The 13,811-nt window shown below is 47.8% G+C and overlaps 1 protein-coding gene across 9 annotated transcripts in view; it reads right to left on the reverse strand.

Annotated features, from left to right (window-relative positions):
- Positions 1-12,255, reverse strand: part of Cd44 (CD44 molecule (IN blood group)) — an 81,490-nt gene extending 69,235 nt beyond the window's left edge. For 4 of the 9 annotated variants that reach the window (XM_027936731.2, XM_027936728.2, XM_027936730.2 and 1 more), the window contains exon 1: positions 12,039-12,253. In XM_027936731.2, the coding sequence (XP_027792532.1) occupies positions 12,039-12,111 (73 nt within the window). In that variant the 5' untranslated portion in view covers positions 12,112-12,253. Of the gene's footprint in view, positions 1-12,038 lie in introns of all 9 variants that reach the window. The other 5 variants (XM_027936729.2, XM_027936733.2, XM_027936736.2 and 2 more) reach the window with 4 other exon arrangements.
- Positions 12,256-13,811: the final 1,556 nt, after the last annotated feature.

The following is a 13,811-nucleotide window of genomic DNA, read 5'->3' on the forward strand; positions in this document are numbered from 1 at the left end:
TAGATAAAGGCAAAATTCACCTCAGGTAATAATAGCACCTTGTAGTTTTACATCACGTGCTCCTGCCTACCAGCACAAAACACTTTCACACCAGGAGGCCAAGGTGGAGAGGTCTGGGGGAGGCAGAGGGATTATTATCCCCTGGTGGTTCACACAGTATATTGAAGCATTAGACTCGGGCCAATAGCCCAAGGTCACACAATTAGGCTTTCACAGGGTGGGAACTAGAGCAGAGTGTCCTAATCTTACCCAGGGGCTATTTCTAGTAGACTCTTGATGGAGCCTTTTGTTTATACCTTGGTTCTATCTTATCTTACCTGCCCAGGTAGGGAGACTATTTTTTTTTTCCCCTTGGGGATGAGTAGTAGGAAACTTGAGTGGCCCAAAGGTGGCTGGCCAGCCTGAGTTCAGAATCCAGATTTCTTGACTTTGGATGCTACAAGTAGGACCCAGTGGGGCCCGTCCACGGGAAGCTGCTATTTTTTTGCATTTGGGAGGCACAAGCAGAGCTCCCGTGGCAGCTGAGAATGCAGAAGCTCCAGGGCTGATAAAAGTTGTAATTAACATGCAACGTACAGTACAACCCTTTCATCTTCAAAGGCTTTTTCCCCATTAGCTTGTTATTCCTCCTATCACCCCCATGGGCGAGGCGTCATTTTTTGTCTTCTCGGTTTGCAGATGGAGAAGGCGATGCGGAGAAGGCGCCCTTTGCCAGGAAGCCTGGCCCTTGTTCAGAGGAGATTCCTGACTCCCAGCAACTAACTGCACTTTAGGGTGATGGGAAAACAGAATGGGGGTGAATCATAAGAGAAGGCCCAAGCAACTCTCAGTAAGACTGTTTTTAGACTGCTCTGAAAGGAGGTGGGGCTGACAGCGTGGCTAGTTGGCTAGCTTCAGGAATGGCTGAACTTCCAGAGCATTCTATACTAACGATCAGAAGCATAAGCTGGAGAAAGCTGTTGCTCTACTATGGTGATAGCCCAGTGATATCACCTGGGGGTCAAATCTTCCTTTTTTTTTTTTTTTGCCCATGGCAGACATCACTAATGGATCACAGCACTCTCTGTAGCTGAGTCAAGGTTTGACTTCTTAGTACAGCACTTCAGAAAGCCTCTGGGAGTCAGTGGGAAATGTCACAAGAGCTGACTTCTACTTGCTATGGCTGCTGAGGACTGTTTGGGATTCACTTAAACTGCCACTTTCTAACCCAGGTCACGTTGTCAGGGTTCTCTCTCGACCGATACTGAAGCTGTCTTGCTTTGAAACTCTGTTAGCACTGACAGATGAGTCATGAGACTTCTGCGTTAGGGAAGTTAGTAATGCAGTGCCACTATTAACCAATTACCTAGAATCAGTCTAACGCTATCCCTCACTGCTCTTCAACGTGGACTTTCTTCTTCTTCGTTTTTTTTTTTTTAATATTTTTATTTGTGGATGGGCACAATATCTTTATTGTACTTATCTTTATGCAGTGCTGAGGATAGAACCCAGTGCCTCACACATGCTAAGGGAGTGCTCTACCACTGAGCCCCAGCCCCAGCCCCAGCCCCAACATGGACTTTCTTATCCAGGCAGGCTGACCCCTCTTCTGTCCCTGATTCGGTCATATTCATTTCTCCTGCTTTAAACTTTTGGTTCATGCTTTATCCTGTCCTGGGGTTTCTCTCCCCTTCTGTATCCATCTTCTTTCCACATTCAAGTCATCCTCAAATTCTTGAAGCCTTCCCATATAGTCCCAGCTCAGGAAGATGTCTGTTTTTGTTTGTTTGTTTTTTTGTTTCTAATCTACCAACACTTGGTTATTTGCTCTTAGGTACAACTCTTTCACCTACTAAACTTCTCTTCTACTAAACTGTAAAATTCTGAGGAAACTAGCTCTTCTACCTCCCCCACTTCTTTCCACAGTACCAATCACACCATACACTCTAATAAGCTAAAGGGGTCCGTTTGTCACCATTTTACAACTGGGGAAAGAGAAACAACCAATAAGGGAAGGACCTTGCCCTTGTCATCCTATGTCTAAGGGAGAAATGCTAGACCTTGGCTGGGTATGTGTGGGTTCTCAATTCTCCTAAAATAATACTTGTGTCTGAATGATGAGCTGGAGATCCAGATGGCTCAACCACATTCAACCCTAATTGAGGGCATTGTATGTGACATGAGACCTGAACCCATCTGGAATTTAATTTCAACCCAAACCCATGGTCAAAGGATTCGTGATGGGTGTGAATTGGGAACAATCAGAATAGGCTGTAATCTGACCAGGATTTTCAGAGACTGATAGAAGACTGGAACCAGACAGAGGATTTAGCCTCTGACCCATTTAGACAAACTCCTCAGTAATGAAGTCTTTAGATTCCTTTTTTTTTTTTCCTCTGCCCACTTAGAGCAAGAGTTTCTCTGGCTTCCTGGGAAAACAAACAAACTTAGAGGGAGTCTGGGAGACTCTCAGTAGAAGCAGCAGCTCACCAACACACAGACCTGTCTAACTCAGAGCCTTGACTAAATTTTATATGTAGGTAGTATATATGTGCATACATGGGTTTGTACTTTTTTCTTTTCCGTTTTTTCTTTAAGATTCTCATATTGTTTTTCCATAAGATACTAAAGCTCATCCTCTAAGTTGAGCTTTGGCTGAGTGTTGTGGTTCATGTTGCAAGGTTCCTTTAGGGAAGCTGAGAATTCAAAGGTGTTCCTGGAGCTTTAAGAGTGAAGACACCATCTTTTCTTTCCTTTATGAGCTGGCTGTTCTGACTTGGAGCAATGTTTTTGGAAGGACGGTTTAAAGGACCTTGCATTTAGAACCTGCAGGTAACTCAACGCCTGGATTCCTGGAGTGTCAGCTGTGTGGGCGGGACATGTCAACTTCTCTGACCTGAGCTTCTTCATCTGACCACTCCCCAGGCGATGAGAGTGGAGGATTCCGGGCAATGTGCCTTCTCCCTCGGAGTCATTCTGGCTTATTGGCATTTATAGGGTAACTGGGTCCATATGCTCGTTTCTGGCATGGACCAATAATTCACTTCTGACACTTAATATAAACCAGACATCACATTTTTTGGTACTGCGTTATAATAGTGTTATTCTTTCCATTAAGTTTTATGAAGCTGAGGTATTAGTGGGCCCACAGAATGGTAAATTTATAGAACACGAGGCCTGGAAAAGAACTTGAGAGATCAATTAGAATCCAGCCCTCTCGTTTTAAACATGGAAAAATGGTGGTAAAGTTGGGTTAAAAAAGATTTTCTGAGCATCACATAATGAATCAGTACTCAGAACTAAAATAGCACAATCATTTCTATTCTTGGGGTACTTTCTTTTATTTTTAGTTGTAAATGAACACAATACCTTTATTTTGTTTATTTATTTTTTTATGTGGTGCTGAGGATCAAACCCAGGGCCTCACATGTGCAAGGCAAGCGCTCTACCGCTGAGCCCAAACCACAGACCCTTGGGGTACTTTCTATGTGCTAGACACATAGCTTTAGAATGATGAACAAAATATCATTCTTGAAGCTTAACAGTGCGACTGCCTGAGCTCATACTGCTTCCACGTGGGAGAGAGGGGAATAAACTGAAGTCTTATTTTGTAACCCTAACACTTCCATGCACCCTCCCACAAGGCCTGGCCTCCTCCTTTGGGCTATGCAGTTATATGGAGGTGATCCTTGGTTTGGAAGATTTTTAAATCATCAATTGAAAGAACCAACACTTTTTATTTTTTCCTTTTAATGTAAAAAAGGAAACAAAAAAGACAACATATTTTCTCTGAGTATACTGAGAATATGATTATAAGAGTCAGAGTTCATGATACATTAGACCAGATTTAAAAATAAAAACTGAGGCATAGAAGGAGCCAGACTTAAAGGAAACGAATGAGCTCTAAACTTCCCCTATATTGCCTGATATATCAAGCCTCAAGAAGGATCCACTAAAACCTGAGAGAGTGCTGAGAAAAGATATTTCAAGGTTTGAGATTCATTACTAGAGGCATTAGAAAAAATATTTTTCCCCTGTAGAACAAAGAGGGGGAAAAAAGATGAAAAAAGAATTAGACCGAACCTATAAAAATCACAAATGGTAAATGATGGGGATTGCTTTGCTAGTCAAATCTAGAAATGTTATTCATTCAACCATCTAAGTATTTATTTAGCACTTACTATAATTGGGGGGATATGCCAACAGCTGGGAGCTCTAGTTGTACAAAAATGTACCCAAGGCATGGGCTTTCCCCTAAGGGACTTTAGAGTCATTACACAGCTAAGAGGCATCCTTCGAACCTCTTTTTAACTGAAGGCATACCACAGAGTCTTTATAAATTATCAGGGGGAACAACTGGAAGATCATAAAGGAAAGTGAAAGTTACTTAAGGTGCCTAAAGGGATGAACCTGACCTCTAAGGCTGACATATGAAAACAGCTAGTCCCAGCACAGAGGATCCAGTGCAAAGGCAGTCTCCTGGGCAAGAGATTTCTTCTTCAGACTCTTGTCTGCATCTGTATGTTCCGGGCTCCTGTCCTCCCTCCAAGGTGTGGAGCCTGCAACTCCCTAGTGGCTACAGGGCTGGTCTTCTGAAGGCTGCAAGATGGTGCTCAGGTCTGCTGGACTCTGGGTTTTGAACTGGGAACATTCAGCATTGGCAACATTTGTGGCTGACATATAGGAGACACTCATTTAATACTTTCATAGTTTACAAAGTGTGGGGCGAGAGGTATGGGTGAAAACAACACTCTAGGTCAGAGGCTGCATGGAACTGTTCATTAGTCCCTGGCACCTTAATTTGCATAGTATGAACACCTGTGAAGAGGCATTACAGTCATCACCCATGTCTTCAAGAGATGAAGTACAACAAAGTGCTGCTTAATTCTCTGACTGGTGCATGGGTCCTTCCAGAAGACACAAAGACCCCCGCTTGAGTGCACCAAAACCAAAACTGATGGGGAACCTTGGACGCATCCCCGTTCCCAGGCTAAATGCCTGAACTCTGTCTTGCAAAGTAAATCAGATGTCCCCAAGGGGCTTTGCCTCCTGTATTCCTGGGTGGCTTGTTTTTCATCCAGGGCTATACGGAGAAAATTCACTTGCTCCATGATGTGATGTTCACCTACTGGGTCAAACTTGGCTTGGGCTGAATTCTTTGTGCCCTGGATGCAGGGAGCCTGACTCCTGACAGCCTCCTCCCTACCAATTCAAAGTGGTAGAAAGAAGACCCTCGAACCTAGGGCCTTTAAACAGGCCAACATTTTGCTGCTATTTGGTTGGTTCATTTCCATTTTGCCCAATCTTGCAAGAATCATGGTCCTAGCTGATGGAGAAATACCAATCAAGAGCCTTCACTTTTCATCCTGGTGAGAAATACTGATATAACAGTGAACTCAACTCACCATCTTCTCCAGTCCTACACCCTCCACAACATCCCATCAGTAGAGGAGTGTAGAACTTCCATTCAAGGATTGGAATGAATGAGCCACTCATAGTATGAATGGGAAGAGTTTTCATGATGACTTCTTCCCCCTTCATTTTTGCAATTCCAATTATCTCCTCTGACATTGTGTTTGAAAAGGAAAAGCAAAACCAGCTCTGTGGGCATTATGATTCCACGCACAACCAGATTCCCAAATAGTTTTTGGAAACAACCAGAATACTCCCAGGTAAAATCATCCAGGTTTGGGGATGCCCTGAAATCATAATATACCAAGAAAATCACCACCATTTTACCGAGAGCATGAACTCTGTAGCCAGACCAGCTGGGTCTGAATCCCAGCTCCATCAAATTCCAATTGTGTGGCCTTTGGCCCAGTTTCTTAAATTCCCCGTGCCTCAGTTTCCTCATATGTATAAGAAGAATAACAACAGCATCACCTTCATGAGGCTGGTGTGTGGTGAGTTAGCGTACAGGAAGCAACTGGTATGTGCTAGCACATCGTCAGCACCCCGTGTTTGCTATTATTACCAACGGTGATGATGGTATCTCAGAAACATAGAACCAGCCACAAAAAAAGCAAGTGCAGAAGATACAAGAACTCTAAAACAACAACATGAAATTTCAGCCACCACCAGAAAAGACTTGCAGTGACACCATAGTAAATGCTCAAAATGACTGGTGATGAGCACACCCACACACACATACCAAGTCTTGCAATTAACTTTTACTCTCAAAAGGTCGAGACCCTACTGAGGTCTGAATTAGAACAACATATATTCCATGTTTGTATAATTATATCAAAATGGACTCTACTGTCATGCAGAACTAAAAAGAACCAATAGAAAATATTTTTAGTAAAAAAAAAAATAGAAAGAAAAATTTTAAAAAGGTGAAGACCCAAGGAAGGTTTTAAGGATCTGAGTTTTGCAAAGCGGTTGGTGACTCAGCCCCTCCACACCCACCTGAGACCCATCTGCCCACACTTGCCCTTACGAAGGACACTTGCTTCAGGAGGACACACCCAGGCTGCCAGTGCACCCCAAACTCGGGGAAATCTGGTTCCATGAGTTTCTGTCCCCTGTAATACCCATGCACTCATTTTGTGCCTGAGTTCCCATCTGAGTCTCATGGAGCAGGGGACCCACGGGAAGGCAGGACTTGGCCCAGTTGTGGACAACTTCCCACTTGGCAAACTGGGAAGAGGAGGTCAGTGTGGCTCTCTGCCAGGGGTCAGGTTTCCCTGCACACGGGCCTCTTTCCTGCAGCACCATCATGTTGGAAGGCAGCTTGATAATTCTCTCTCTTCCAGAGAGCCCCACAGGAGACAGCCAGAATCTTCTGTGAAGCCCTCCTGCTTCTCTCTCAGCTGCCACCACCTTTCAGAAGCAGGCGTGGGGGTTAGGTTGGCCTCTCACCTGTGGATTCCATCCTCGGCATGGAGGCTCCCAAATGGCCAGACCTCCACGCCGGGCACTGCTGGGGAGTGTTATATTTTGAGGCTTCAGTTTGGGGTTGGTGTCATCCTCTCCCTTTCCCTTCTTGGCCTAACCATCTATACAACCCTGCCCTCCCCAGCCACAGCAAGCAGCCACTAAAGCCACAAGCAGATGAGTGAGCTCTCTGCTCGGGCTGACCAAACATGAGCCCTGTGGCAGGCAGGTGCCCCTCAGCCCTGCCCAGAGCCAAGCCAGCCAGCCCCCCTGATGGCACGTACACATGAATGCACCAGCCTCTTAAGCAGACCAGCCAGCCAGCCAGCTAGCATTCCTATGGAGAAGTAGGTCTATATTCTAGAACTTCCATTCAGTTCAACAAACAGTTTCTGGTCACAAACGTGTACCAGCTCTAGGGTCTGGAACTCCAAAAATCGAAGGAGATATGATCCCTGATATCAGAGCTGTAGAAGACAGATAAGAGAAATACCCCTTCTATTCCTCTTGGCGGATGGGGCTGGCTTCTCAGACCCAGTTTGGGGGAGTGTTTTAAGAAAAATTTCATCTGCTCCATGAGTGGAGAGTAGGGTTTAAATTTCAAATGGGAGGAACCAGTTCTCCCTAAAGAACACTCCTGTCCTCTTTCAAGCGGAGACACAACGGAAATTGAGTCACTGGCATCTCACTGTGCAAACCCCCAGGATTTCTCTCTGGGGCCCAAAAGATCCCCTTTGAAAAGGACGCTGTGGGAGGCAGCCTCCGCCACCTGCTTCAACTCCATCTTTCACAAGAATCACTTCCCTTTCAGGGTCTGGGTGGAGCTGACTAAAACAGAGGTGCTGGGGAAACAACCACAGCTAATCTCTTCCTCAGCCCCTGGCTGGGCTGCTGGGGAGGCCCCGCTCGCCTCCCGCTACCTCCTGACCATCAGCAGACTCCAGGCTGATTCACCATCTCTTGGGTGGCCCCATGTCACCTAGCATTCCACACTGGTTTTGGCTCAAAATCCTTGACTTTTGCAGAGAACCATGTCACCCAAGAGGGAACCAAGACTTCCCCTTACCAGGGGCAGGTATAACCTGCTAATGAGCATGTGACAAGGGCCCCTGCGGGTTGCTGCATAAGAAGCGCCTGCAAGGTCAGTGTGAGAGCATCTGCAGGGCCTCTTTCTCAATTTCAGGAGAGGCCTTTGCCCTGACTTGTCTCTTAGGGAGCAACCTCTCCATTTTTTCCAAGCTTGCAAATGAGAGCATGTCTAGAAGGGCAGCTGGACTCTGATAAGGGAATCAACTGACTTATTTTAGCAACAACTAAGAAGGCTGACATCTCTGACAGCTGCGGCCAGGCCTGCAGAGTGACGAGTCAGGACAGGGCAGGGCAGGGCAGGGTATTCGAGAATCCACAACCAGCCCGAGGGTGGAGGGCAAAGCCATTCATGCCAGGCTGTGCTGGCCTCGGAAGACAGGAGGATGGGAGGATCACACACAGTTCCCAAAGTTCTCCAAAGGCAAGTAATGAATGGACGGAGCAGAGGCCCTGAGGTTCAACCTCGGGGGATTTGAGACCACGGGGGAATCATGACTCTACCACTGTATCCTTGGGCAAGTCAAATTAGGATATGTTAGAATGTACTCCAGGATGGGCGAAGTTGGAGCCTCAAATTCTTTATCAAGAAAATGGAGTGAAGAACACACTCATGCATAGGGCTGCTGTGAGGCTTACGTAAGAGACTCATGGCAAACCCCGGCTCAATGTTTAGCATAGAATTGGTGCTTAGTGAGTGCTATTTTCCTAGAACTTAGGACCCGGCTTTGCATAGAACCATCTGGTACAATAGCAAAGTGCCAGGTTTTAAAACCGGCATCCACAGATGTCTCAGGAGGCAACAGAGGTCCCAGGACAAGGCGGAATTGTTCTTGAGCATGAACTTGCTTTACCATAACACACATATATGTATGTGTGTGTGTGTGTATGAATATATTATATACATATATTATGGAATAGGAACATATATGAACATGATCATACATAATAATGGATTCAATTCTTTGTTACGTATTTGTACATGTACATGTTGTGGCCATAAAATTTGGTCACTATTCTCCCCCAGTGTTTCCCTCCTCCTCCCCCGCCTCCCTTCTTATTATCACTCTTTATGAAGCTCAAACAGAACTACTGCGGGGGCAAACTACAGACTTGGAATGAGTGGTAAGACAGTATTTAAGGTGTTAAACAAGCGCTCGGCAGGGTTGGGGCGGCCTCCTACAGACTTCCAAGATAGAGGTATTTTAGAGACCGAATGTATGAAAGGCCCCCTGCCCTAATCAGTCTCAGAGGGCAAGTGACTAGTCCCTCTCTTTCATGGTCTACTTCCTCCTTGGGAAAAAGAAGGGATTTTTTGGTGTGAGTGTGTGTGTGTGTGTGTGTTTCCCTAAATGATGCTTAGAGTCCCCCTCTCTGAGTTTATGACAATGAATCAGGGAATATTTCTTGAATGAATGGAAGGGGTTGTGTCATAAACTAGGAATTTCATGTGGTCCAGCATCCCCTCCCACGTGGGAAGATTTGGAAGAAAATAGACCCTTCTTCTGCGGGCTGCAGCCTCCAACACACGTACTCACACCAAACGCGTTCAGGATGCCCCGTGTGTGCCAGGGGAATCACTGAATTAATCGGTGCTAACCCCCAAGGGGATGCAGCTCTGCTTCCTGGTTTCCTCTCATGGGAACACAGCCAAAGCCCTGGCTCGCAGCAAGGGGAGGCATCTCTAAGCCCCAGTGGGAGCAGAAGGGTACCGGCCATCCCCAGGCAGCAGGGTTCTCAGAGGCGCCCCTCTTTCTCAAAACCAGGGGTACAGTTCCCTAGCACTGACCTTTCACCACAGAGGAAAGGCGATGGGTGTACGGAGGACTCCTCCGCCTCTAAGGCCACTTTCTTCTCCCCACACCTCATTCAAGGCACCTGTTCTCCAACTCTGAGTTTCTAGGTTCAAAGGTGCTTAAAGGGAGCTTTGATCATTGCTATGCTTTTTGATTTCTGATACAGAGTTTGGACCTTTCTTTCCTCTGTTCAAAGCCTTGCCCCTTTCCATTTTCATGGTCTTCCAGAGTCTTCCACACCCAAGAATGGGCCATGGCGGTGCCTTTCCATTCCTCTCCCTTCCTTCTTCTTCCCCCTCTGCCTACCCAGCCCTGGGTCTGCCGTTAAGTCCTGTCTCCTTTTCAAGTCTCAGTTCCTTTTAAACAACTTCACAAGCACACGGAAGTCAGGACCCAGGTGCTCATTGCAGCTGGCACTTCTCGTGCCTTCTGTGCATGATGCACCCCAAGAGACCAGGGAAACGCGAGGTAGGAGTGAGCCTGCTGGTCTCTGGGAGAACCCCCAAGGGTCAGGAGTGTTTGAGGATGGGGCCCTTTAGAAGGAGTCAGGCTGAGAAGAATCAAGATACTCAGAGACAAAACAGAAGACACCACCGGTGGGTAACATGCCAACAACCTTCCCTGGAAGCCTCAGGGAAGCTCCCAGGCCTCTGTTCTCCGAGGCTGGGCCCAGGGCTCCTGCCCTCTCCCCTCCCATACTGAACATTTCTGCCTTTCAAGGGTCCCTTGGAGCTCCAGTTCCCTGTGGCCTCTGGTCTATTCCTGCCCCAAATCCTACCCAACTTCTCCCATCCTGGAGTACATTCTAACATATTCTAAGCCTAAGCTTCAGAACTCAATGAACCTGAGTTCGTATTCACTACCACCTGTGGCTGTGTAACCTCTAGCAAGTCATCTAACCTCTCTGAGCCTCTGTTTTCCTCCTATGGGCCTAATAACAGGGTACTTCTCACCAGGCTATTGCAAGGGTAAAATGAGATAACACATGTAAAGGATTTAACACAGTCAAAGTGTACAACAGTGACTAGTGCTACCACAGTGCTATTATTGTTGTTGTTATCATTATTTGCATTGCTTCTGTTCCAGGAATCAAACTTCTAGATCCCACCTTATCAAAATTCTAGATCCACCTAATCAGAATTCTAGATCCCACCTAATCAAAATTCTAGATCCCACAGGTTGGGTTGTGTCTTTTGCTTTCTTGGTATTCCTAAGAACTGGGTTTAATAAGTATTTGCTGAGTAGAATTAACTGTAGGCTGAGCTGTCTCTGTGACCCAGCTGGCACTACTTGAAAGAAAAATTAATTTTGCTGGTGATAAGCAAATCAGTCATGTAAAACTTATCTGTTCATATATAGACAAAGAGAGGGAACACTTGGAGTTGAGCCATGCTGGAATACCTCGAAGCCCCTCCTCTCTACAGCCACCAAAAGCCCCCAACCTCCTCTGGATGGGATACTGGAACCTTAGCCTCTGGGTCCCTGATGTTACCCTGATATCCAAGCTTCCTCCAGCTCCGAGGCTACCAGGCAGGGAACAGGAGCCCTATCCGTGTCTGGATTTTCCCTGACTGATTGGCAGAACCAGGAGGTTGCAGCTGGCCCAGTCATTGCCTCTCCTATGCAGTCTCCATGCCGCTGCCCAGCTGCCGGGGCTGGACCCTCACACATATCCAGACCTGGCCTCAGAGCTGGTTCAAGTTTCCACAAGAGTTATGGTGGTCAGTGACTGGAGGGGTGATAAGGGCTTGGGAAACCAGATTCAGTGGGGAGCCACCCTCACTTTCTCAGTTGTCTTTCTGGAAAGCTCATTGCCAAGGGCTTCTAAGTGCGTGGCCACCTCACCCAGGCACCTACCCCTTCCTGTCCCAGTGCCAGCACCTGCCTCAGCTCCTGCCCCTGCCCTGCCTAGCTCTGCCCGGTCAACCACAGCCTGCGGGGCTCAGAGAGCCCTTGGGCGCAGGAGCCTGCTAGTCCAGACACCAGCTAAGCATCCAGGAGTACAGTTAACTTGCGGCCATGTGCTCCAGCCCTAAGGACCTCACCCAAAACTGCGCGCGGGCAGCCTGCCCAGCGAAGCCTCCTCTCTCTTTCCCGTTCTTCTCAACACAACGGTGCTTCCCACCAGCAAAGTCTACGGCAGTTCAGCGCCAATCCCAGCCCTGCTTTCCAGAACCCAATCCAAGTCGCTCGCCTTCCGCTGGACTACAGTCCCCCAGGGCCACTCTGCCCGCGGAGCTCCCGCGGCGCCGTCCTGGGTTCCCACTCCGCTGGCCGTCGCCGACGGCCGCGGTCACTCACCGATCTGCAACTGCGCCAGGCTCAGCTGCACGAGGCAGAGTCCCCAGGCTGCGCGCCACCAGAGCTTGTCCATGGTGTGTGTGCGCGAACCGCGAGAGCAAGCAAGTGGAGCTGGGGGGTCCCGGGGCGCGGGGTGGGGTGCGGGCCGAGGACGCGGCGACGAGGGCGGACCGGACCTGTCAGAGGCTGGGGGCCGCTGGGCAATGAGGCCGCCTCGGAAGTTGGCTGCAGTTTTTATTCCAGGGTTGAGAGAGTGACCTAAGAGGGAGGGAGCGAGTGAAGGACACACCCAAGCGAGGGGCTGTGACTAAGCAGCCAGCAGCGGTTTAAAGACGTACCAGCCCTCCTCGGCCCTGGCCCTCCGCCCCCGCCCGGTTCTTAATGGAAGTTGTAAATCGGAGCTGCCGGGAAGGGACCGTGGCAGCGCCTGGAGGCGCCCACCCGCCGGACGCACCGCCGGGTTCTCCCACCAGCTCGCCCCCCGCCGGAGGATGACTGAGTCCTAAAACCTCCCCGCTGAGTTCTGCCTCTGGCCTCTCCTTTCCCGCTAAATTTCTCTGAGTCAGTTTGGGAAGGATTCTCTGGTTTTCCCCGGCGGGCGGGCGGCTGGAGATCCTGGGAGAGGAGCTGGGGCTGTGGCGAGATCGTGCCCAGATGGCGCTTCCAGGGCCATAGTGAGGAGTGAGGGGAGGGAGCGCTCATCCTTCTTCCCCTAACAGAGTAGTGAAGTCCGTGTTGCTCAGATGGGTCAGGGGCAGCTAGTGATGGCCAGCCACGGGGCTGGAATTTGCCTCCCCAAATCCATGTGTTGTTCATCCTCAGGTCCCAGGATGATACCTCAGTCCTTCCACTCACCTACACACTCATTCATCCTCCCAAGTAGTTTTTCATCCACCCATCCATCAATCTACCAATCTTTCTTTACATCCTCCCATCTATCCTTCTGTCCATCCAGTATCCACCCATGTTCATCCGTCTTCCCAACACCCACTAGACCAACCACACATCCAACCATCCATCCAACCACTAGTTCTTCCACTCATCCACCATACAACTTATCCATCATTCCATACATCTTTTTCCACATTTCTTCATGAACCTGCATCCCTCCACCATCCTCTTCTCCATCATCCACCCATGTATGAATTCCTCCACTCATGTGCCATCCATCAACATAACCACCCATCATTTTATCCATCCTCTCATTCATCCACCCATTCACCCATTCTTTCTTGCTTCTACATATCCTGCTTCTGCAAATCTTAATCCACTTTCCCCCCTTATCCTGGCCAATAAATCTCAAAGAGGGACAGAGATTATCATATTCTTCCCAGGAGGCATTTCAAGTTGGAAAACATGAAAATCATATTTTTAATCCATACCTACCCATAATATACTATGGATTAATATTGGGAAAGCAAAAGCAGGAATTTTTGCCTGATGAGATACACAGAAAAACGCAAGTGATTATCAGTGGCTGTGTAAGAACCTAAAGGAACCATGCCAGAACTTCTGAGGGAAGGTAAGATTTTATAATTTATTAAAGGAAAATGAAAAATGGAGAGAAATGCACCTAATTATCCACTTGTCCACTCATTCATCATACATGCAGTGAGCACCCAAGGACTTCAAGATAAATAAGACCTGGCCTTGTGTTCAGAGGCCTCACACTCTAGTAGGGAGCCAAACTCAGCAGCCTGCCACCCACAATATGAAGTATCCTGCCAAATACAGTTGACTATCTGTATCTGTGGATTGAAGATATTCTCATTG

This window comes from Marmota flaviventris, chromosome 9 (genome assembly GCF_047511675.1).
Source record: "Marmota flaviventris isolate mMarFla1 chromosome 9, mMarFla1.hap1, whole genome shotgun sequence".
NCBI lineage: Eukaryota > Metazoa > Chordata > Mammalia > Rodentia > Sciuridae > Marmota > Marmota flaviventris.